The sequence below is a fragment of the Phalacrocorax carbo genome, chromosome 19 (assembly GCF_963921805.1).
Source record: "Phalacrocorax carbo chromosome 19, bPhaCar2.1, whole genome shotgun sequence".
NCBI classification, from domain to species: Eukaryota; Metazoa; Chordata; class Aves; order Suliformes; family Phalacrocoracidae; genus Phalacrocorax; species Phalacrocorax carbo.
This window is the reverse complement of record NC_087531.1, coordinates 2,260,037-2,286,386: the sequence shown is the minus strand read 5'-3', so window position 1 is coordinate 2,286,386 and position 26,350 is coordinate 2,260,037. Positions and strand designations below refer to the sequence as shown.

Below are 26,350 nucleotides of genomic sequence, written 5' to 3'. Positions count from 1 at the left end.
AGCTCAGTACAGATGTTACTTCTGTTTTTTTCTTCTTTCAAGTAATATTCATCTGTGTACAGCTCATTCTGAATGGCAATTTCACCTTCCTCTATTAATACCAGCACAAGTTCATCCCAAGAAACAGGGGAAAACGTCATATTTTCCAATCATGTAAAGTTAAGACGTTTTGTTCCTAACAGTCATATTCAAGAAAACTGCATGAACACACATGTATTTGGCACCTGAAGGTGGGGTTTTCCCCCCCCCCAGATCAGTTCTTTCTCTGCTCCCCCATCTCAGGTGTCCCACCCCCACCAGTAAGCACCTGCAAGTCTGACCCAATCTAATCTCTAATTCTTTTCTAATTTCTAATTCTAATGCTTTTACTGAAATAGAAGCTTCTTCAGCCTTTCTTGTAAGTTATGCGCTCCAACTACCACCGTTTGTAACGCTTTGGTACTCAGGCTCCTAAATTCTCATTTACACACGCTTTGACACAAGCAAAGTGCTCCAGACTCCATATAAAACTTATAAAACTACCCGAGAAAACCCAGTTCGTGATGAAAAGGTAATGGACACGTGCTGCTCTTAAGGAATACCCAGATAGTCCGACTTTAGCATCTCAAAGCAGAGTTAACATTCTGCTAATTATGGCCCAGTTACTACTATCGAAATTCTGAGTATTGCACAGATTATTGCACTGTAGAAGTAATTAATAAGACGAGCATTGCTATAAAGATATACATCCCAAGGCAAAGATCATTTACAGCCCACCGTTTATAAGAACTCCCGTGGGATTCGATCCAGACCAGGATCCATGCAGGAGGTTTCGTCCCCTGTCACTGAAACAGCTGTTTTATTTTGGGCTAGAACCACTGTCATCCTCCTTTCAGCACCTGGCCTACAGAGCTGCCACCTTGCTGACCCCATGCTTTATTCCTGGCCAGTTCCCTTCTCTGGTTAATTAGAGTATTAACCATGACGGGTGTTGGTCTCTCCCAAGTCACCAGTGATAGGATGAGAGGAAACAGCCCCAAGCTGCGTCAGGGGAGGTTTAGATCGGATAAGAGGGAAAATGTCTTCACTGCAAGAACGGTCAGGCCCTGGCACAGGCTGCCCAGAGAGGTGGGGGAGTCACCGTCCCTGGGGGGGTTCAAACAACGTGCAGATGTGGCCCTTGGGGCCATGGTTTAGGTGGCCTTGGGGGTGTTGGGTTGGGGGTTGGACTTGATGATCCCAGAGGTCTTTTCCAACCTTAATGATTCTATGATAGGTCTTTTTTTTCCTCTGTAGTAGAAGCTGAGAGTATCCTTGACAGCATTCATTAGATTAACACTGGGAATAAGTAAAAGACATGGACACAGTAATTTAAAAGCCCCACAAATAATGAAATTCAACAGGTCAGGAGGCTTCTAGAGAATCAAGTCAAGGAAGAAGCAGTTTGTTTTAAACTCTTGCTTTTGGTCCTGCTTCCCCCAATCATCCAATACTTCTAAGATTCTCCTTGTAAGAGGGATGTTTACTCAGAAAAGTCACACTATTAAAATCTCCTATCACTAGACACTGCTTTAAATCGCACTCTGACATTTGTGCTGCATACAAAGCCTACCACCCTCAAAGTTAATTGGAAATCTTCTCCGTACCGACATTTATTAGGAAGCAAAATAGGAAGCGACAAATTGGGGAGTGGTATTAGCGGAACAAAGTGTATTCCAAGAATAAATAGCTAAACAGATATGTTTTAATGTCAGCATCTGAATTTGAGAGCTTGTTAAATTATCTTTTCAGTCCAATTGATAGGGGGTCGCTAGAAAATATTTAAAGCCCTGCCGTCAATTCCTTAAAGCAGGGCACAATTGTGACATATATGAGCACTACACTTAAAAACAGATGGTTATGCAGCTGCCAGCTTCTCCTCATACCCAGTAAAAATAATAATAAAAGGACAAAGAGCTCTTTCTATCTGCCCCAACTGAACTGGATCTCGCTTTCTTCAAAGCTCTACCTTTGGCCTTTACTCGACAGTGCAATTAATTAAGCAGCTGAAAACGAGGCAAGCAGGGGTCAGCTCTGTGCTGCCAACATCCTCCCTCCACCCGCAACGCCCCGGCACTGCTCACACTGTGCAGGGCTCAACACTTCGCTCTTTAAATGGCAACATCAGACGCAATTGCGCTGCTTTGCTCCTTTTCCATTCAAGCCGGGCTGTAATTACAGGTGACTGGCAGCTATTTCACCAAAAACCCTTCTCTGGAAGTTAAGGGCTCAAATACAGTTAAGTGCATTAAATATTCATTTTTAGTTTTTATAAGGAACTGCATGATTTGAAAATAGGGTCCTTCTAAAATTATTATAAGGAACTGCATCGTTTGAAAATAGGTTTCCTTTTGGTTAACCTGAAAACGCCCAGGTCTGTATCAGATCCATGTGAAACCCACTGCACGGGGAGCACAGCGCTGCGGGCACTGGAGTGTTTTAAGCTGTTCCGACTAATTTTGCTACATTTCCTTCAAGGAGGAAGATTAAGTAAGAGAAGAGGCATTTCTAGAACTTAAGCAGCTTTCAGGAAAAGTTAGGAGTAGATCCTCACAAGGCGCTCTACAAAGGGAAAGCATTTGCAGTCTTTTTAGCTTCTTTATTACATGCAAAGCTGTTTGCTCATCTAATAGGAACAAATCATGTACCCTTAAAAGTTTTCCTTGTCACTGGCTTCTAATTTTGCCAAACTGCAGTTGCAGATTTTTATCTAAGCTTTCATGCTGAGCTTGCTGGGAAGTTTAATTGTAAACAAAATAAAAAAAGCTGGAAATCACTCCTTTATTTCCCAGGACAAAGAGGTTTGTATTTTTTTTTCTTAACTTACAATAACAATCATGTCTTTCCTGCTACATTTTGTTAGAGTATTATGTACTATCAGCGAGACTAATACCACAAGGTAAAATATAGGCAAGGAAAAGCATGCTAGACTTTAATGCCTACTTAATTCAAGCCTTTTTGAAAGTTTTATTGTGCCACTACAAAAAATTAAGAAGTTTTTACAGCTGAGTTCATATTCTCAAAAAAGTTAAATTCCCCTGCGTTATGCAGAGCGCTGAAGTTAAACAGACACCTTTTGGTATTTAAAAGGTATAGAAACGGTATTTTTAAAGCTCACTGAGGAGTTGCATTACTTTACCAGAAACACTACCAATTAAATCTCAGCGTTGTCAGTAACTGGCACGACAGAGGGTTTCAAGCATCTATAAATATCTCGGAGGAGTTCCGCCATCAGAACAGAAGTTAGAGAAATAAAACTCCTAAATATAACCCACTTTTGGTACTCACAGAGGCTGCACAGTTGTTTAGACATGCACATTAAAGCTTCAGTGCATTCGCAGCAGCCTCCGAGCGCTGCTGCTGTAAATACTCGGTACCCAGAGGGTCTTGCACCAAGTTTACCAGGCTTGACACGGTCTTTCCTCGGGACACAGACGAGGTTTCCCTGCATTGCCGCGCCTGCCCCAGCACTGCCATCAGGGAACTTTCCATCTCCCTGTTCTCCCCAACAGCGTGGCCATAAAAAACTAAAATTTCACCACCAGCAACATTGGTGCTGCAGGTGCTATGGATTTAGCAAGGTTGGAAAACAAAAGCTATATAGTTTTTATAGAGAGATAATCCCTGCGATCAATGAGCAAACACACACGCTTCCCCGGACCACATCTGAACTTTACATCTCTCACTTTCAGAAATCAGCACCATTCTTTGAACTGGAATAGGACAGACATACAGAAAAAACACCTTATTCAGATTAATTGTATAAGCCAGTAAGAACTTTCCAAGGCAACCCACATACAAACTTACCCCTTGGCTTCCTTGAAACTGGATTACTGGTTTTGATGTCACAGCATCCTACAAAAACAAGTGGAAAAGAAAAAAGATTAGAGAAGTTTAAAGCTCCAACATTCACTGCCAAAAAATACTCAGCTTGATTTTTCACCTATACTTTTTACTTCCTTTTTTTGTAAAAAAAGGTAAAAGGTTCAGGGCAGCATACAGAACCCCAAAGAAGAAAACACAAAAACTCCTGAAACGGCGATTTGTGCCTAGAAAAGGAATACAACTGTAACGCCGCCAGTGGTAACCCTTACTTCAGAAAAAGAACAGCTCTGAGATGATACCCGGATGGGCTACGCTTAGTTCCTTCCTGACCCCTAAACCACATTTCAGGCACAGAATAGCTTAGCTGTGTATCTTTGGTGCTTATGTAAGTTTTGAGTTCAACAGCGGATATTTGAGGGGAAAATTTATTACAGTTCTAGGTCTGAGAACACGCTAAGCAAATTTTTTCCAATAGAAAGCTGGCAATTCATTGCAAAAGCAAACTGCAACTTCATTGCAAAATACCGTTGTTACGTTGCCCATTTCAACAACCGGCCTCTTCCTCCATAGTGATTTGCTTACATTTCAAGCAGTCGTACCCCTGCTAGCTCTAAAACCCCTTAAATCTGCTCCAGACGAACATGACTGAATTTCAGCCTTTTTGCACCGCGACCGCACTTTTCACTTTGCTGTGATTGTACAAAGATCATAAAGGCTTTGGAATTCAAACTCTTACCTGAGGTTTCAACTATAGGGAAAGAAATAACACGTGCAATCCAAGCCATGCTAAGTTTTTATTTCTTAAGTTTCAAGAGAATTTGGGGCTGTATTGGTTTTATTTCTTAAATCACACAGAACATTCCAAGACACACTAAAAGACACCCTCCTGCTGCACTGGAGTCGTGCTCCACGGGGTGGAAAAACACGCTGCCCGTGGGATCTCATTGCAAAGCATTCCAAAGGGACAGAAGAATTTACAAATAGGTTGAAATATCATTTAGGAGCGAACACGTTGCCACATATATGGGGGCACCATTTCGATGGGAGAGACGCCAAGAAGAGTTTAGGAGACAATACAAATGCACTGTTTGGACTTTGTCCTTTTTGTGCCACAGTTCGCACATCTCCCAGCACTATAAAGATTACATCGACTTCCACGGGATTACACAAACAGACATTTACATTTAGCAGCAAAAGAGTTAACAGCCCGAAAGCCCATTAGGTTTATCACCTCTCATAAAACTTTTCCAAACGCTTTCAGCCCAGGAGTGAGGAATTTAAGCCACAATATGCTGACATTAACAACGACAAAAAATTCACTAGCAAGAAACTATCCTTCTAACACAGATGAATAAGGTCATACCAATACACCGTCTTCAGAGCCTTTTAAGAGCCCATCTAATATGACTTAACAGATCTGCATCACACCCTGAATTGTTACCAGATATTCATGACTGCGAGTAAAGCAAGAATATGCTCGAAGCTGACAGCACTCACTCCGTGTTGTACAGCAAGTTGTACAGACCCGAAACAACCTTTATAAAGAAACAATAAACAACATCTTGCTCTTCATACCAAGATCGCTGAATTCCTTGAGTGCCACGACATTGCATACCACAGCACACTGTTCATAGACAGACTGGCCAGCTTTTTGTTCATGGTGTCAGCATGTACTGTGCAATGTGTCCAGAAATACATATGAACATACTTGAGCAAACAAGCATTTGAAACATTAAAAAAATCTGGATTAGAAAAAATCTCTATGCTGATCTTGTCCAGCTAATTACAGATTTGTGAAGTTCTGCAATTAATTCTGGAAAATTACTTCAGTGGAATAAAAAGGTAATATGAAGCACGTAAGTAGAATAACGAGGCAGTAACAATACTAAAGTACCATTACACAAATCTGGACGAGCTTTTAATACAGAACTCATCAATTCCTTATACTACATGCAAAATGGTTTGAAGTTAAATGTGAGATCTCAGACTTAAAAATAAGCGTTCATGTAAGTTACATGGCAAACTCTGGCTTTATTTCCTTGAACCCCCAAAATACCGATTTCCATGCTGGCGAGCTGCACGTGCCCCGGGGCTGCTGGGTTTTGTCACCTGCTGTGTAGGAGTACCCGTGTTACAACTCCTCGCCACGCGCCACAGAGGGATCGCAGGGAAGAGCTGGGTATCGGAGAGTCACTGTACCATCTGAGCTCCCCTTTCAGGGGGAGAAGGGGAAGGCTCCTGGCTCCTCAGCAACACCACCCCCTTTCCTACACAGGCATCGCTTCCCTTCTGCTGACGCTCAATTCCTTGGCCACAGGTCATTTGAGAATGCTCATGGAGAACGAAAACACGCACACCCTAACCTAATTAAGGACATGAATTTAAGTACCTCTATTAGACAAAATCAAATTCCTGCACGGACACCTTCATTCAGAATAAAAGCAAACAGATGAATTGAGCTAAACCAAATTAAAACCTTATTTCAATTTATATCTTCAGTTCATTTGGATCAACTTTCCTGAACGCTCTTGTGTGGACAAACCCCAATTTTAAAGAGTACTTGCTACCATTTCCAAAATCCCTCCATCATCTTCTAAAGAGTCACCTAATCCTTCTTCCTTAGTGATGCCAAGTGGGATGGGTTGACCCTGGCTGGACATGGGTGCCTTCCACAGGGAAACCCTGCCAGCAAACCTGCTCCAGCGTGGGCTCCTCTCTCCACGGGGCCACAGGTCCTGCCAGGAGCCTGCGCCAGCACAGGCTTCCCACAGGGTCACAGCCCATACCCCCCCTTTGGGCATCCACCTGCTCCAGCATCGGGCCCTTCATGGGCTGCGGGGGGATCCCTGCCCTGCCGCTAGCCCCCACGGGCTGCGGGGGAACCTCTGCTCTCACGCCTGGATCACCTCCTCCCCTCCTCCTATCACCTTGGTGTCTGCAGGGCTGTTCCTATCACATACGCTCCCTCCTCTCTCCAGCTGCAGTTGCACAGGTTCCTCCCACTCCTTAACTACATTATCCCAGAGGCGCTGCCACCCTCCCTGAGGGACTTGGCCTTGGCCAGCGGCGGGTCTGTCTCGGAGCCAGCTGGTGTTGACTGTCAGACACGGGGAAAGCTTCTGGCAGCTTCTCACAGAAGCCACCCCTGTAGCTCCCCTGCTACCCAGACCTGGCCACGCAAACCCAGTACACCAAGACAGTGAGCTTCCTTCATTACAGCTTCCTAGAAAAGCCATCTCATCCACCCACCCTTAGTTGGAACAATGTCTTTTCCTCTTTGTCCTTCCTTCTAATAAAAAGTAGTCATCTCAGCCCTATGACAGGACCGTGGTACTGCTGCGGGTACAGGTCTGCCTTCTTCAGAGTACACCAACCCACAGGGTTCAATAACCCTTGCTTTATCAAGGATGCTGATGAAACCTCACCTTTGTGTTCAATGAAGAGGCAAAACAAGACAGATTTGTCTGAGCAACTGGCCCGGCTGCAGAGCCTAAGCATCTTCCAGCTAACAAATCGTAGCTTAATTCCTCCATGAGGCTCCATATATTTAGGAATAGCTACTGGAAGCTGATTAGGATAAAGACAAAAATCTAAGCAAGGAAGGGACAGTTCAAGTATTTTAAACCAGCCACCTGTCAGTTCAACAGGTTTTCTGCTGCCAGGTACAAGGCATTCACCTCTGCGGTTAATACACTTATCTGTAATGGTGACAGCGCTGTTGAAGTCCCAAGAGTGAATGAGCGTGATTACTGGGACCTGTGGGACCAGAGAACAAGCAACCACCACGCAAGAACAACGAAGTTCTAAACTATGCACAGGCCAAGAGCAAGCAAAGCCCGTTCAAACACACCTAAGACGCACAAATTACACGTCTGCTCCGTGCTCGCTATTGTTTCAACAAAAGGCTTCCTGACGCAGGACCGAAAGGTTAGCAAATCATTACAGCTTCACTGTTTGCTAAGTTCCTACAATGGATCTTTAAGAAAATGCGTCAAGCTTCCTCCCATCTTACCGTAAGAGAAAAATGAACTGTTTGAACCGTTTTATCAAACCGGAGAGTCCTTCCTACAGACAAACTCCAGTGTCCCAGAGCTCTATAGGAATAACTTCTAAAGGAACATCCAAGCTGCAAACGTGTGGCTGTACTTCACTGCCATCTCCCCAAAGGTGAGTTATTGTTATAAACATGGATAGCAGCAAGAGTACTTGGCAGAAAGCATAAAACCTGCTGAGCAGCAGGGTGAGCTCCACTGGCAGGGAGGCTTGCTCACACGAACGCCGGCACTGCTGCGATGAGCCTGCAGAGTAAGTACATGAGCTGGAGGCTCTGGAGCCAGCTCCACCATGTCTACCCAACTCACGAACAGACCCTCACACACAGCCTGAACAGACCCCCGTTACGTCGGGTGACAACCCAGCATCTTACTCCAGAAAAATTCCCTTATTTGCTATCTGGAAAGAATATTTCCGTGCTTCTGTGCCCACTTCACTGACACCCGCAGCTCCTGCTGTATTCTTCAGGCATGGTGGAGAAATAAAGCAGCAAGCTTTCAAACGCTGAAGCTCTGCGCTGGGACGCCAACGTGAATCAAACCCCACAGACCCAAATGCTTTTTGTCAGACAGCCCTCCAGATACCGTAAGATTATTTCAGAAGTCATGAGATTAAACCAAAAACCCAAAAACTCATACCCAAAGCTCCCACAAAACATTTGTCTTTTATTAGCATGGTATTATGCTCATCCTCATCCTCTAGCTAGAGGGGAGCTAGTAACCCTTCATACATACCCTGAAAGCTCACAGAGGCAGTGGTGACACGCACACAGTTCCTCACACTTAAATACTCCAGATCTGGCACATGGAAGCTTGAGTAAAGAGTAGGAGGAACAAGAAAGCTTCAATAAAACACAGAAATTGAATGTAAAACTAATAAAATATCGGGTATGATCAAAGCTGGCATGAGGTTTTAAAAACATTTAGTGGAAAAGCTGGATAGGATATTCTTACGCCCAGAGAGGCCATTTGAAATCCTCAGGTCAAGTAACCAGTTGGAAACATCCCCGCTCCTTCAGGGAAACACAGATAATTAAAGAATACGTTGTTTCGAGAAGTTCTGTTATGCATTTACTGGAATTTATACTGGAGGCAGTGTTATACGGAAAATATTTGCCTATACTTAGTATCGGTGTATTTGTCTTTTTTCTTGAATTTTAAGTGTCACAAATGCCGAGCAAACAGAGCAAATGAAAGCTTACCCTTATTTATGCTGGAACAAGGGAATTATTTTCAGAATGTAATGCTTCTTGCAAACATTTAAAATTAGCAGCAAGAATTCCAATAAATATACAGAGAAAGTATAAAATCATGCTAACCCCAAGACTGGCATTAACGGGGTGTTTTGAACTGTCACGTGCAGTTCCAGCCAGGTAAAGCCGCTGCACCTCAGGAGTCAGTTACAGAAATAGCTTAAAATCCATAAATTTCAGACTTGCTAACACCCCAAACTCAAAGTTCCTCTTTAATTCTTTGGTTATGACTAGTTTATGTTTCTTTTGCCCAGCAGCATGGTCCAAATATAAGCATACTCCCTCCTCTACTTCCTCTGGCTTCTCAGCACGACCAGGCAAAGGATGGAAAAAAAAAAAAGGCTCTGATGTCAAACCGTGAGGATACCGAGTTTAAGCAGACCTGGATGCTTGCGAAAGTGTCCTGCAGACCTGAACAAACTTCACGATTTAGATTTCCACTTATATTTTCGTTTTAAACACACCACGCAGACTTTGCAAAGTAAAACAAGAGACCAAAACCACAGCAAATACATCCAGTGTCTTGCTGTGGCAGACTCACAAGAGACACCTCCGAGTCCCAAAGTTCATTAGTGGCAAGATACATAAATCCCAGGGGAAATAAATACCTTTGAATATACCCACAACAACTTCAAGTGACTCTGTGTGAAGTTTACTGGCAGTCAATTAGCCAAAGCTGGCTCAAGAGAGAACCACTGCATATTAGGTAGAGACAAAAGACTTCTCCCAAGACATTCCACTTTTTCAAGGCTTATATTTACCTCCTACCAGAAACACAGCAGTAAAAAGCCTCCTGAATATTCTTTTTTATGTCACATCTATTACTCACGGAATTAAAACACTGTCTCCCTTCAACACAATTTCCATCTGCAATTTAAGGCCTCCCAACTATCTCATTTGAAGTTGAGGACACTAACAGACTGCAGATGGGATAGAGTATGCTGAGACTCGAAAATTACAGTTCCTATATAATTTTTGTTGACCTAAACTACAAAGCCTTCCAGACCTTTTTATACTCCATCTTGGAGACAAGCTACTAGTTTTGCTATTCAAATACGACGTTCTCAGGGAAAGAGTCTTGGAAATTCCATGTAAGTCCACAACCGCTGAAGCAAAAGTTTAGCTTTCTGCTCACCAGAGGTGACAATGGTCGGCTGCCGAGGTGAGGAACACAGCCATGGGGATGCTGCTGGAGGACACGGGTCCCCCTGCATCCCTCCAGGGACAGGGAGATGGGCACCTGCAAACCCCGCCGCGCACAAGCGGCCTCCGTGCAGGAGCAGCGCGGCTCTGCGGGGTGTGATGGGCGCTCCTCGGGCCGTGATCCCCAAATTAACCCGTGTACACCTTTGTTTGCTTCTCCTCTCTGAGATTACCCCATTTATTACTTTGATGAGCAAAGTGTTGTCAAAGGAAACCGCATCTGCCTGCTGGGCCCGGCTCCCCACTTTCTACCCCATTTTTCCCCTCCCCAACATTTAAAAGAAATATTTGTTTGAGGCAAAAGCGAGTACTCGAGCGTTTAACACAAAGAATTTTTAAAGAGGTACTTCTGATGAAGGTTTAGGAGCTGGGGACTTACCAATTACTTCACGAACTGTAGTTTGTATTTATTATAATCTCTCATTTTCCTAATATGCACTAATGGATGCAGATTATCACTGTAATATTAAAGCACCTACAAATCCTAGCCATAACACAGCGCGAGCAGCAATAAAACGATAAAGAACTACTACGTCAGCCAAAATGCTAAGCTGTACATTTTCGAGTTGTAATTGCTAAACTGCAAAATACATGCTGGCTTCCTTGTTTATAATTGCATAATTTTAAGTGGGTTATTACAGCACAAACGTCACTTCCTCGGTAGTTTAACTTTCCAGGGTCAAAACCCAAGAGTGCCCCTATAAGACAGAAAACAAGTTTTATTACAAATGCCTGCTCAAAAACACCCTTGACATTTGAAACTGTGGCTGAGTTACAGAATTTCAACATTCACCGCTCCTTATTATGGAAAGCGTCGTAAGCATACAAAATCTTGTATCACTACACAATCTGAGCAAAGATACCATCCCACATGAACTACAGAAAACCGCTACCTTTGAGTAAATTTATACAGTAAGACACATGATGAAGTTAAAAAAAGTGTAGCCTAATCAAAATGCTTTGTGCCTGCAACATAAAGCAGAAACTCAGTCCCTAAATGGACAATAGCTTGTATCAGCAAAGCAGAAAGCAATTAAACTCCACTGTCATCAAGATGTCACCCCACAGGCACGAGAGCTGAGCTAGCCGTGAAGCCTGTTCTCTCACGCATGCCTGGATCTTCTGATCTCGTCAAATCCAGGTTAAAAAAACCTTCCTGAATAAAAGGCAATGTATTTGTTGATACGATTCTTCGCAGAACTCATTTGGAAACTTAAACCGAAACAACGGAGCGCCGCTTCCCCAGGCAGCAACGCAAGGCAAAAACCCTGGGTCCAGCTCCCTGCTGCACGGCGGCTTCAGAGCAGGTGCCAGGAAGCTTTCTTTAAAGAGGAACTAGGGAAGGGGGAGAAAGAGTGAGAAATAGTACACGCGGAGCCAAACTGGCTACCCAAGCACCCATCCTGCGCCCTTCAAAACTCAGGACAGCGGACGGAGGCTGACGCTTGCCAGCCTCACAGTGACAGGCTGCAGCACACGGCGCTCTGCCAGGATTTTTTACTATGCCGCTACGAGAGCGGTCACCCAACGTTTCAAACCCATCGTCCTTCTTCATTAGTCCCGAGTACGAAGCTCCTTGGTGGGTCTCATCATTGAAACCCTCCACAGCACGAGCCAAAAATTCAAACAAATCTCACTCCAGTGATGTTTTGCATACAGGGTAGTTTAAGTTTTATGCTCAAGCCCAGTGAAATTTTTGTGTTTGACTAACTTCAAGCCAATCTTTCCAGGCGTGCTTCAAAAGAGTCTTTGCTTCCTAGCGCAGAACCAAACAGTGTTTTTCCTCATCCTGTATTTGCAAAAATAAACCTTTAAATGCCAGAAGAACAGATGCCTCTGACACGAAATCTGATACTCTGATCATCTTTAACACCAGACCGCAAATCTTGTGAAAGGTAGCTTTGGTAAGGGAGCTCCAACTCGCTGCATACACTGAAAAACCCTGGGACAAACCACACATCGCTCGCGATCATTAAGCCAAGATGTTTGGCTAGCACAAGGTACAGTAGTTTTCCACTAGAAAGAAAAGCCACGCATATATGCAATTTAGGCAATGCCTTTCAGGAAGAAAATGAAAAGGAGGCTCAATTCCTTCGAGAAATAATTATTGTCACTTGGTATCGAGTGTACTCTGATCACCATAGAGCAGGAGACCTTCTTCGGCCATAGGGAGACCTGGCTACAGCAAACAGACCAGCTATCTACTAGAGCCATTCTTTCTCAAGAGCAGGAACCACCAATTGACTTCTTGGAATCCCTATTCCTAAATTTCTACGGCAATGCAAACAGTGTAACCTAGTAACTCTTTTTCAAGAGTACCGAGATGGATACAGAATTGATGTACAATAAATGGGAACCAAACACACATCGGAAGCGGCCGCAAGAGACACCGCAAGGATGCAACGGTCCGTTCTCCAAAGAAAACAAACTTTTGTTTTTGCAGACAACAGAGCTGGGACTTCCAGAAGAAGCTGAAGAGCTAAACCTAGCTGTCCCCAGAGAAGGGCTCGCCCGTCAGGGGATAGGTTATTGCAGAGAGAGACACTGCGAGAAGGGAATAGCCCCACAGACAGATATAGGCATAGTCTAGTTCATTTTAAGAGCCACAACACTTCCAAGCACCCCTTCCTTTTCGAGTGGCCAGCTGGTCACTGGATCCCATTGCTGCTGCTTCCAAGACGCCCGACTTCACCACTCGATGCGATCGGTATCAAGTGGCTGCAGCTCTCCACTTGGCCGAAGCCGGAAAGCAGTGCAAATCCACACCAAAACAGGAGGTGACATGTAGACTGAGGTCAAAGGGAACGCGTATCATAAGAAACAGGAAAAAGATCAAAGGTGGTTTTGTGGCATCAAAGGCCCCTGGTTCCCAATTAACTCACAGTTACGTATCTTCAGCACTGATGGAAAAAGTCAACCTCATTTGGGAATCCAAGTTCAGAGACTACAGGCACATTTCCCAATGTGGTTTTTTTTTTTAACCTCACTTTTCTGGGGACTTAAGGGAGACCTACTCATTAAGTCTAGGAAGAGAAGCAATAATCAAAGTCTCAACTCTTCATGCCTGACACCAGACTGCCATGAGAGCTTAAAGGATGATTATCTGCTGTTTAATCATTATAAACTCCCACCAATTTCACTATTAACAGGACAGGGCTACTTAGAGAGGTTTTACTGTCAGAAGACCAACAGTCAACTCCCACAGTTTCCAAAGGCTTGTGAAGGAAAGGGGTTGGTTGTTTCTTTTTTTTGGGCGGGGAGGAATTCCCTTGCATCCCTGTGCAGCTTTCAGTGTCTAGTACAACTGCTCAAAGCAGGCTTGTAATAAATTAAAAAATAGGTCTATAATGAAAGAAGTATTAAAACATCACGCCCATTTTTTAGTGCAATATCACAGGAGGTCTCCTTCACTCCATGTAAAAACCCTAGCAGTTTTGATACAATTACTGCATCTCTCTGGAAAGGAAGTTCCTTTTTTTTTGTTATTGGATTTTCTGCATCCGTTACTCAGTACAAACGGGTGTTCCAGACCCTCACTGAAACTGAGAACCAGTAGCCCTCACAGCTATTTTAATTTTATTAGTCAGTGTTGCATTCTTGAATCAAAAATGTCCACTTAAACACGCTTACCTTTCTCTCAGGGTCTTGCCCTGTTCTCCCCAACCCAACTTGCAAGACAGAGGTTCAAGTGCCCCTTTTCCCTTTTCCACAAACACACTAGAAATCAACAAAATTCTGCACAAATGGTTATTTTTATTACTATTTTCCCCCAAAGGGATTTTTCTTTTGTAACTCAGACTAAAAGCAATAGAAGGTAAAACCACGAAAGCACAGAACAAGTTGAAACAACATTTCCCAAAGCACTCGTACAAAGATAATGCTGTGCTGGCAAATTCATCGCAAAAATTTAAGCACAAACCTAGAAATAAGTTCCATTGTTTTGTTACTTGCAAGCAATTGTACAGAGTGTGAGGAAAGTTAAATTAACACATCCCCAAACCAACCCCTTTTTAAAAATAGCAACCCTGTAGTCATTTGTACACTAAAAATACTTATACAGAAGGAAAAAAGTGTTTTAAACCAAAAAAATTAAGTCAGAATTTCAGTCTGCTCATATGTCCCAAACCTATCGCTTTCTTACAGAGCAGTAGCGCCTATCTTATAGCAAGGCTAAATCTGTTAGCAGATACTGTGAGGTAAAGATAGGGTAGCAAAAAAGGAAGGTAAATATTGGTATTTCTGAAGTGCAGGCAAAGGAAAGCAAACCCTCTTAGGTTTGTTTTCTGAACACGTGAACCTGCTTTGAAACGCTGTTTTCAACAAGAAACACTGTTCCACAAAGACATTTCCTGTTCTGCCTCCATATGCTGGAAATACTAATAAATGTAATAATTATTAGATATTCTCCCCTTAAGAGAAGCTCGGCAGTATGGCCTCAGCATCCGTACACATTTGCATCACAAGACAATTTCGAGAGACCTTAGTCTGGCAAGAACGCCATTAAGACATCCATGCTCCAAATTCCCTGGGTAATCATCTCTCTCATGCAACACTGCTTGTTTTTGCAGCAGAGTTTTATTGTAGCTATCAGATGATCTTGTTAAATTGGGAAAGGATGGGGGGGGGGGGAACAACTGGCAGAAGGAAACTGAATCATCCAAAATTCCCAACTCTGCTAAAGGTGAACAGCAGTTCTGGTTTTCCCTAAGGCTTTACTTCAACAGTTTTATGAGCCAAGAATCATTAAGGGGTTTTAGATTTTCTCAGATTAATATTTCAAAAGCCATTCCTCTAGTACAAGATACCTTGAATGAAGGTTTCTGTGCTTCCTCTGAAAGAGGAGGGAGGTTTGCTAACTGTTTACTAGATGCTGGAGATGTGGCCACCTCTCAAACGAAACCAAAAAGCTTGTGAAAATGCTGAGGAAAACAATTTCAATCATCAAAATCACTTGGCTCGCTGTCATCTATCTCAGAAACGGTACTTTTCACCGATTAGCCTTTCTGAAGCAATACAAGCAATACTGCTTTTGGTCTGTTTTGACAACGAAATCAAGTCTACGAAATGTGAAGATGGAGGTATTTTTGGTCTGATTGCCCAAAAGGAATCACAGCAACTACTCAAATTTTCTATTCCTGACTCTTCCCACCCTCAGTGGGTTCAAATCTGAAATGTGGATACAACTGAAAAACAATGACTTCAAGAAGCTTCACTGGAAGGATTTAGAATTAGCTATTAAATATAGGGAAGACCAAGATTTGTTCCCCCTCACTGGGCAATGGGAAGCAGAAGTTGGCTCATACAGACTGGCCTGGCAGTGGCAGCACGGATGCATCCAGACACCCACATCACAGAGAGGGCCCACGAGGGACCCAGTTCTGCAGGACGAGACTTCCCTGTTTCTGCTGCTCAGAGCACAACACCCACCATGAATACTCACTCTTCTGACCAGTTACATTCTGTTTAAATGCTGCTCTTACTTCAAACTTCACACGTTACTCTGCCAAATTCCTCTCCTGAACTGCACTGGGGGTCAGTGACTGAAGTTGGAGAGGGCTGGTACCACTGCAGAGGTAACTGAGGCAACTCACCTTTAGTTCTCATATCGCTACATAAATATAATGCAAAGGTTTTCCAGCCAAGTATCTCCCAAGACAGCCATAAAAACCATCATCCTTAGCCCGAGACAAGAGTTAATGTTTTCTTCTGAACTGCTGCCCTACAAAAGCTGCTTACAGACAATTCTTTATCTGGCTGCTCTTTACCTTTAATGACCATAAAGCACAAACATTCCCCAGACTAAAGACGTGGATGAAGAGGTCACCCTCATGCTTACAGCCGAGAGTAGTTTAATAGTTAAAAGGAAACTTCTCCGTAACTGGCTGGTACTACGAATATTTTGGGTTTAGCTTTTGCACTGTACAAAATCCTCAAGCATCAGAAGAAAATGTTTCTCAAATTAATATAGAAAAGTGTGTCATGATAGCACATCTTAAACAACTCCCCCTCATTCCCATCATAAAGAAAGTTTCCATGACTGATTAAAACACCCAGGCTCTCCCATCTGAGGCTGAAGGCTGTGCTGTGGAAGTGATATGAAGTGCCTACAGAACCAGATTTAGAGCCGAGACTTGTTCCATTTGCCCTCCATCAGAACCTCTCCCGCTGTGACCTTACATAAAGCATTTCACCTCTGGGTTCAAACTCCTCCGTCTGTGAAACATAGCTACTATTTCCCAGGTGGCATATGGAGACGCCGCCACTTCACGCGGTATTTACTGGAGACCGTTGAGGTCTGTAAGCGCGAGCCGGATTGCATTGGTACCTCGGCACCCAGGGCTTCCAACCCAGGGATCCTCAGACCCTAGACAAGGTTCACAGAGCAGCAGGAGATAGATGAAGGAAGAAAATGGAGTGTATTAAGAACGGCTTAATAAAACAACTTGCCACTCTGGAAAACTTTTTAGAGACGACAGCTCAGGCAGAATTTAAAAACCACCACCTTTAAGCTATACTGAAAAGAATTTATTTAAATACCACTTATGCAAGAATGCCTAGGAATTCCAATATCGCTAGGTAGCTCAAGTCTGCCTAAAAGAAAGGAGTAAGGATACTCAAATTACACCAGGTGGATTTCACTGAACACCGAGGCACTCCGGCTCAGACTTCAAGCACCATTCCAATAATAGTCATATAAAACCGCTGAATGGGTACAGTCAGCTAGAACTCTCAGTTAAAAATAAATATTTTAAATTACTTCCAACATACCCGCTTTACTGTGTTCCTCGCCAATCTGTGGGTTTCCAATTACTTGATTTTTTTCTTCCAGCTACTTTTCTGTCACCCTTCAGGTTAAAAAGCCACTCAGACAGAAGGAGATGCTGCATAATTACAGCTAGAAAACTGGCTGTACACAAACTGCCAGCAAATGTACAGTTAGAGCGAGCTTGTGGAAAAAATCCATCAGTTTGGCATCTTAGGCATTATATGCAACAAACAGATAATTCACCTTTTCAGACCCATTCAAGGTAACATTGCTTTTATAGCCAAGATGTTATTTTGAGCAGCTTTACCAGCTCTCCTCTGTCAGGCTACTCGTGCACAGCAAGATGAGACATTTAATATGTAAAATTAAAGCAAGTGATTCTACACAGAGCAACACTGGGTTACAACTTATAAAACAGGAATAGTGAAATATCAGAAGCTGACAGTGGTTTCTGACCTAGTTTTAACTGGAGAACAGTCAAAGAGCTGAAAAGACTGAGGCGAGGCTGAAGGTGCTGAAATTCCAGTACTGGAGCCTGAAGTGCTGGGGAACAGGATTAGAGCAAAAGCCCTCAGACATTCAAACTACTGATGAAGCTTCACAGAGAACAAGGAACTTAAGGTTCGAGAGCTTTAGTTCAATGTCAAGTGACATCCTGGGGAGAAGGGACAGCAGGGTTTAAGCAAGACGGCGATGAAGTAAGAGGCGTTGCAGGACCTCCTTGCCATCTTGCTGAATGGTGGCTACAGGACAGCAAGAAGCCAAGGCTAGGAGGAGAGAATCTAAGTCCCGAAACACAGGAAGAAATCATTTTAAAACAGCGACTGTGGCTATTTTTGAATGTATTTTAGTTGCTTTTCTTCTGAGAACGTGAGTGTTCTGTCAAACACCTGTGCTCATTTGCATAACAAGAGAAAAATTAAAACCCCATTACGCAAGTGAACCAAAAGTACTTGGATACCAAGGGTACAGGGGGTTGGTGCAGGAAAGGGTGATCCCACCCCAGGTAAGCTGTCCCCATGGCTCCCTCCTGCTCCTCTGTTTTGCTGTTCCAGAGTCCAATCTATTTCCACCAGGCAGCTACGTGCTGGTTTTAAGCCTCATTAAGAAGCAGTATGTTGCTGGCCTGACATGTCAGATTTTTAAATGACCTTTGTACCAAGAACAGCGTTACCAAGCTGCTAAGAACAGGGGATCGAAAAAATAAGTTTGTTTCCATGATTAGGAGAGGTACGTTCTGGCTGTTTGCATTTATTTTAGCTCAAAAAAACCCCACCTGTCAGTAAACCAAGCCATAAAAAAAGGGAGCAATTCTCTCTGAAGGGCAGCTGTGACGGCATCAGCACTGTTAGCCATTCTTAACATTGTACTTATCACACAAGGTAAACAGGAGTGACTATCAGTTAATGAACAACACAACCCTAAGGCTGAATTTTAAAGAGTGTTTTCTCCACTGCAATCTTTTAATGAAAATACAGCAATTCTAACTCACCGAATTTGCTTACGAAAGTTGAATTTATTTTAGGACATATTAAGACACCAGGGCTGATTCACTTGCCTATGTGCTCATAAGATGGCTTAAACGAGCTGCTGAAACATCAGTATGATCCTTATCTTCCACAGAGCTTTACTACTTTTCTTGCAAGAGAAAAATATAGAAAGGCAATTTAGAGATCAGATTGACTAACTCGTTCAACCATCCCTGAACAAATCTCACCTAACACACACACTGCTGAGCCTAGGGAAACAAGCCTGGACCAGTTTTCTCCTTGTGCCCAACTATATCCTATTGACACCTAAAGGGAAGCATAATTACTAGTCTGCCAAAGTTCTACTTAACACAAACTTCAGACGTTCCTCACCGAGTCAGAGCCAGTCCTGCTGGAAGAGGCTACGATAAACCAAAGTCAGCAGAGCCAGGATCCTAGAGGAATCCCAGAGAAATCCGACCACCAACACCCCTTGAGCCAGATCGACCTCAAAAGCTAAAGCAAGATGCTCAGACAGAGCTTCTTTTGGCTTTCAGGCAGAGGCGCTCCTACGCTGAGCAGGACTCTGGAAACACAACCCAACAGAAACTCGGTGTTCCACAGGGATGCCACCAAGTCACGGAAACTTCCTACCATCGCACTATCTTCACGGGGCAGTTAGTGATAAAGTAACTGCAAATATCATCTTTGTTCCATTACCAAGGGAAGCTGTCCGCAAAAAATCCAGCTGAAAGTACTGAACGCAACAACCCCACTAGATTTTCTACCGTGTTATAACCTCAGTGTGTTACATACCCTCCGCTAACAGCGCTGCCAACAGCCTCCTCGCAAACACCATCTTCCAGGGGTGCTTGCTTTCTGCACTAGAAAAGCAAAGGCAGCTGCCTGAAGAAGCCACTACCGAGTTAAACGAGGTACTCCCTTTCCTCCAGCGAGAAGCACAGAACCCGCACTGTTTCAGCTACGTCTTTATTTGCACTGCCAGGCTGGTTGGTAACAAACCTGCTCCAAAAATAAAGCGACAAACAGTAAAAGAAAGAACATACTCTTCTAAACTGGCAAAAAAATATACCTCAAAAAAAAAAGTAGTTAGATGTTTCTTCGCTCCCCGCAAGGACACCTGTGAAAGTTCAGGTTACAACAAATTCCAAAAATGAACATGAAAATTTTTCAGATAAGAACAGTAAAAACATACCACCTCTGCTGACTAAATAAAGATTGACCACAGAGCTGCAAAAAGACTCCCTGGGTCCAAGCCCAAAAGCCCCAAGAGATTTCATACATTAAGATGGAGAATCTCTCTCGCTTGACAGAGTGAGTCGAGGCAGTTAATCTAATTCATACATGCAAAAGTAGTGGTACGGCCACTGAGCCGGCACTTAATTGTCTGACCAGAATTTTTCATCTAAATATAACAATCCGCCCAAGTTCTAGTTAGCTGAAACGTTTTGCTTTCTTAGCTGAGCCCATCTGAGGTTAGAATAAAAGTGTGTTTCTTCCTGCTGTCAGCATCCATAAATTTAGTCTTAATGACAAGTAAAAGGCCTTATATTGCGTTAAATGGCCTTAATTGTATGAGAGCTCCAAAACTTGCAGCAAGATGCAGGCAGCACCTACATTAGACACATCTCCTGTGCAAATGACTGCAGAGATTCAGTAGGAAGGTCATGGAAACATGCCTGACACTGTAATATCAAACCTTCTAGGCAATAAATCTATTTTTTTCCCCTTCGTGTTGAGAAACCCAAAAAGAAAATGTTCTAGATTTTAATGCAGCAATTGCCACTGTAGCATTTTAATGCATTAAGAAAAAAGTCCTTAAACGATTCACGGACAATTTCAGATTCATTTCAGAATCGTGCCTCTAGAAAAATGTTTGCAGTTGGCTATAATCACCACTACATTCCACATCAGCAAAAGTCCGTATTTCAAACAGATCTGAGATATCCCATTTACGTTCATGAGGTTAATTATGTTTTACTTTATCCATTATACTTCCCCCTTCCCATTTCCACACTTCTAAAGATTAAACAAAAAGCCGCTTCCGTAGCAAAGCTGTGTTTCGGGAGTCCCCGTCAGCATGGGTCTGCTCCTGGACTCCAGGCTGGGAGAACTGGTTTATTACAATACACTTGTCTGGCTCCATCGCTCTCCTTTAGAAAACCACACTTTATTTCTGGAATGAAGATGAGGATTGGTAGCCATCCATTACACGTGGCAGACCATGTCTGAGGTGCACAGGACCCAGGAGCTTTCTAGAAACTGCGTGGTGGCCATCCTCACCTCTTCAGTGGCATTAGGGAACATGGACCCCACCAAGGCAGGAAGCATTTCAGACCTCACAGCAGGAAAAGCACCAGCAGCTTCCCTACCAAAATATCCATGTGCTTTTCGTGGTCAGGATAACTAAAGGTTATTACTGAATGTTTATTGGGAGAGAAGGAAGCAGAGCTTGCAGACAGGACCACCACGCTCCCATCAAAACACGGCCGCCCGAGCAAGCACGCAGAGGGGAAACGGCGAGCAAGCCTGCTGTCGCAGGTGTCACTGAAAGCACTTTTCAAAAGAAATTGGTCAGCAGAGCTCCTACGCACTTCTTAAGAGACTATTTATGGGAACAGAAGTTGTTCTTAATTCTGTGAGAAGCAGCAGAGGTCACGATTCAGGGTTCACCAGCTCTGATGGCTGAATACCCCTGGACGCATGAACAGGTGTCATAAGTATTTTCAAAAACGTATTTTAATGACATAAGAACTATCATTTCAGAGCAAAGTCCTGCTCAGCCCAGCCTGCCGTCAGCAGCACCCACGTAGACACTGCTGAAGGAAATGGAGAAACCCCATGACAGAAGGCTGCTCCACTCTGACCAGCACCAACTTCTTCCCAGCTCCAGTCATTTTATAGCAGTTTCATTCTGAATCACCAGTTTACGCCTTCGTTTTGGGACAGCGTGCTAAAGCCCTACAAGTCAGGGAGTTAATGAGTTGCTGCGACCTAATCAGGCCTGCCACACCACACCTCCAGCAAATGTCAGACGCACAGGGAACAACTTCAAAGGACCAGCAGACCTTACGCTCTCCCTGTGAGCAAGGGCTGCTCCCTTCTCCAGCCTCCCGGTGGAAAGGTGAGCCCAGCAAGAGCTGACTGACTTGCCTTATATGGCTTCCAAGGCACAATTTCCGCTTGCCCAAGCTCAGGCAGGGTGGAAAAATTTGCTTCCTTGCTACTCCGCCCATCCCAGGCTCTGAATAACATCCACTGAATCCTGGATCTGAAAGGAATGGAAGAATTTACACTGATGTTTGCATGGAGCTCAGCTCCCTGGAAGAGGTAAAGCCGCAGCTTTGGCAACAAGCTGGATCACCTCAAACACCAGGGGAGAAATGGGAGCCGAAGAGCCGATATACAGAGATGCATAGAGAAGTTGTAACCACAGGTTTTATTCTTTGCTATTCTTGCTATTCAGATGCACTTAAGCCTTTTAAGTTTCATGGCAGCGAGCTTTACAAGTTAATTATGAGTTGGGAACATTATTTCCTTTCACCAATTTATCCATAATACCCTTTACTATATACCAGGAGTTTTGTTCTCAGAATCAATCGAGCACAGCCTCGGCTCAGGTCTACGTGCTATTTCTGCACGTGTCAGTACTTCCTCTGGCAGTTACTGTTAACGTTACTGAAGCCTGTCCTACCTTCTGGTCACAGGAAGGTTAATGTAATCTAGGTCTGTGTCATTATCAACTTCTCTGAACATCACAGAGAAACTCTCAGACTTACTGAACTCAGAGCAATGCTCCTGCTCACTGAATGTGAATACAGTCATGTCCATAGCCCTGAATATCTGCGAGTGCAAGAAAGCTGCTGCCTAAAAATGAAGCCCAGGAGATGCAGTCAATTAAAAGGCTGCTTCACCCTCAACAAGCGCTCTTTCTTTGTTGATTATCCAGATTTTTCATTTCTAAAAACGCACATGTATTCCCTTTTTCTAGCCTTGACTGCCTGTACCAAGAGCACACCTTTTCAGAGCAGATTTTTCGCATGGCAAGGTTTATCTCCAGCCATCAGTGCTTTGTCTTTGCTTTCGTCTGCTAGTCACCAAATGGTTCATCCACAGATTCTCTCAGAAGAGAGAGAAATGGTGGCAGAGGAGCTTAAAAAACTAATGTCTGGCAATTCCCTTGTTCCCTTCTTTTTTGGGGACTGGGAAAGACAGAAACACAGCCCATTTGACTTTCTCCTAGAAACTGGGAGCCAAAAATAACTGAAATCAGCGCCGGAGCTGGAAAGGTACAACAAAACTCACACAAACATAAAGTCTAGACACTGAAATGTGGAAATATGATTCAAATAACCACAACTGGCACGTAATGTATTGATTGCAGCCCATCACAGAACAGGCCCTCGGTGGGTAACAATATAGGAGAAAGATTAAATTAGCGTCTTCCACTTCGGTTTTAGAAAATATGGATCCTTTGGGCACAGCGATGTGGACTGAGCTAGCATTTCTTCTGTCCTGCTGGGCTTGTTGATAGGCTTTGAAATAACACGTCTGCTCTTGCTAAATAATGACAATTAGCTTAAACTATCCTTGCAGCACTGATCCTGTACGAACAAAACTGCCATGGGTGTCAGCTGGTTGCTCTTATCAAAGCTCAGCCTATCAGCTAAACTACGCAGGTCTCAAAATATTTGAGCCAAGTAGTCAAGAGGATGTTTGCACTGATGAAATCTAAATACTACAAAGGTTTAGGTGACTAGCTGTTTTTAGGAAGTTTCACAGTACTCGCTAAACCCCATCACACGCGGACACTGACCTAAAGCAGAAAGTCCGCGTCTACCATTAAACCCAACGGCGTGACCTGGAACAGGGGCCAAAGCAGGCAGCACAACAAGCTTTTTGCTCGCAGTGCTACCCACAAGATCATCCTTCAAGACGCTGGATCCAGCCTTCTCGCCGCGATGAGCTGCTCTCCTGCAGAGCAGTATGCCCCAGGACTAGGCCCAGAGCCTCCCTGGACAGTTGCAGGTTCTGCATATAAGAAGGAAGACTAACTGGTGGCAGTGGCTGGCCTGAAGAGACTCTGAAGGAACGTAAAACATCTTGGTTTTCCTCAGGCTAAAGTATGCTCTCCTGCACAACAAAAGCCAAGGAAAGTTCTGCCGCGCAAGGGGGAGCGCAGAGGGTTAACAGCAATCAGACTGTACCAGATCAGGAAGACTCAAGGTGGGTGGAGGTGGGCAGCTAAGTCAAGTCATGCTTACAAGCACTGACCTCTTTGAGTTAAACAAATGCTGGTTTCTTTAAATTAAAAAAGGCACTAGTCCAATGTAAAGAAAGGAAGGACCAAGTGCATGGAGCAGTGTTTTTTCTAGACTGCCTTTTCACTGGAGCAATGCAAAAAGGATTGGATTTTGGAAGTCTGCTTTCCCACTGCAGCAGTGACACACACCGCCACTCCGCAAACCAACTGCTGAGGGGTTCACCTTGCTCATTACATAAATGCTTTGGAAAAAAAAACAACAACCCCCCCCCAAAAAACCCAGTCAAAAGGCAATACTAGGTTACCATGGTGTGCAAAAGTTGCCTCACGTACATGGGATGTTTCTAAGCAACATATGAGTGTCTATAGAGAACTCTTATCAGCAAATCCAAGCTCTTTTCCTGAATAATGCATCTAGGTCACGCTAAGGCACGTTGCGTGTAGAAGCCTAGTTTTGGTGATGTCTCCTCTGTATCCACCCTGTATAAAATATTAGCATAGTTCAGGTTATCAGGCTTTTTTTCCCCACCATTAGCATTAAGCTCACTCCAGATAATGGCTCCTCCAGAAACTGCATTAACCTTAATTATTCAGAGGTAACTTGAGCTCAACCTTCCTGACATTAGGATGCTGAGCTGATGACCACTTCCCCCCCAGCTTCTCATTCCCCCAAACCCAAATAAAGCCAGTATATCACACAACTGTGATCACAAATTAGGGTATCCAGTACAGGATCCCAGACATATGGTATCTCTTCAAAGTCTACCTAAACCCGTGCAGCCACTCCATCCATTCAAATGCATTCTCTCGTGCATTAGCAGCAAAACCACTAAGTCAGCCAAAACGTATTCTTCTCCCATGGATTAGCTGGCACAAATTAGTACTAGAGTGACGCATGCAGTCTGTCCCTTCCCATTTTTCAACATGCACAAACACCAGGGTTTTGGAGACGCTTCACAAGTTTATGCTTAGAAGTTAAAGACAGAACTGAGCTTAAATTGTTTGAGATGTGCCAATTGTTTAGCAGATAACAATTCGTTTACTAACGAGTCCTCAAATGCTTTTTCAAACAAAACTTCCCCTCCCTCACCAGTAATAAAGGCTCTTCTGCTATCCCAACAGAGTCGGCACTACGCAAGTGAACTATTTCAACAGTCACCATCCCTCTGCCAAGCAGCACTACAACAAAAACTAACTCAACAGGACAGAGCACTTAAGACTGGTTCAGAAAAAAACCCCGATGTTGGAGGATCACTGGTTGACTCCACAGCTCTGTGAGTTGACTGGCTCTTGGAGAGCGCAGAAGCCACTCGAGGCAGGACCTGCTGCAGCACACGCTGGCCAGGTAAGTGGTTATCGGGAGACAGAGCGCTCAAGAGACTCGCCTGCATGCTACGTTTGGTCAGATATGCTTCAGATAGAAGTAAAAAAAATTATAATAGCTTTCCTTTCTCCCTTTGCTGCTGTTTAAGTGGAATAAGAAACCAACTATAGAATATGCTGAAAAGGAGCGAGGGTTTAGTCTTGCTGGGTAATGAATACAGTTGCCAGGATCCAGCTGCTAGAGCCATTGATACAAGTGCCAAAACACTCCACTTACATATCTTAAAAAAAATAACCTAGCCTCATAAAAATAACATAAGGGGTTAACTTTCATGCTTGCCTCCCCCAGTATTGCTAGAGAGCAAAGTTATTAATGCCCAAATTCAACTTCTCCCATTAATGGCGTCATATGATTTGCTGATAAAAAGCAGATCACGTTTGAAAAAAAGCCCTGTTGGTCACAAGGATTCTGTCACACACTTTCTATTTTCCCTTGGCACGTCACCAATTAGACCTACTTCTTCAGTCTGCTACCACCAGTATAAAAAAAAAAGCATAATGGGTTTATAATTTGCCATCGAATCCCATAGCAACTGTACGTCACTTTAGATGTAAATTACAGACAATTCTTTCCCATGCAATTTGAAAACTATAGAGATGAATCTATAATTTGAGCAGATCCAAATGGTATATGGTTGAGAGAAAAAGCTACCCTAAATAATTGAAAGGAAACTGCCACAGGCCAAAACATTCCTCATGCACAATGTTAAATGTCTCTTCGTCCCCCTCCTTCAAATGGGAGGTGCCACATTCAGGTCAGCATTAAGAACGTTTAGCCGGAGTTTAGCAGTTCAGTATGTTCCGCATATCCTGTCCCGTTTTTGCTGATTGCGAGGAGATGTACGTGTACAGCGAGCTTCCTTTCCAGCCAGCCTCCTCTGATTCATTTAGTCATGTCACCGACTCATGCTCCCGATGTCGTAATAGCTCCAATTTTGACGGACTACAGCATCAGTGAATTAATAGGACAGGAAAAAACAGGTTACAGGGAAGGAGGAATGATGCAAAAAGCTTTAAGATAATTCAATGAATTTTGATTCGAAAGCCGGATTGTTCTTCCCCTCCTGACACCTGCAAGCAGCTTTCAATTCCCAAGT

The 26,350-nt window shown here is 43.6% G+C and overlaps 1 protein-coding gene across 1 annotated transcript in view; it reads right to left on the bottom strand.

The window, feature by feature from the left end:
• The window catches only part of ELL (elongation factor for RNA polymerase II), a 53,466-nt gene that overhangs the window by 22,867 nt on the left and 4,249 nt on the right, over positions 1-26,350 (bottom strand). Inside the window, exon 2 of the mRNA XM_064469259.1 lies at positions 3,826-3,873. Within this exon, the coding sequence (XP_064325329.1) occupies positions 3,826-3,873 (48 nt within the window). The remainder of the gene's footprint in view (positions 1-3,825; positions 3,874-26,350) is intronic.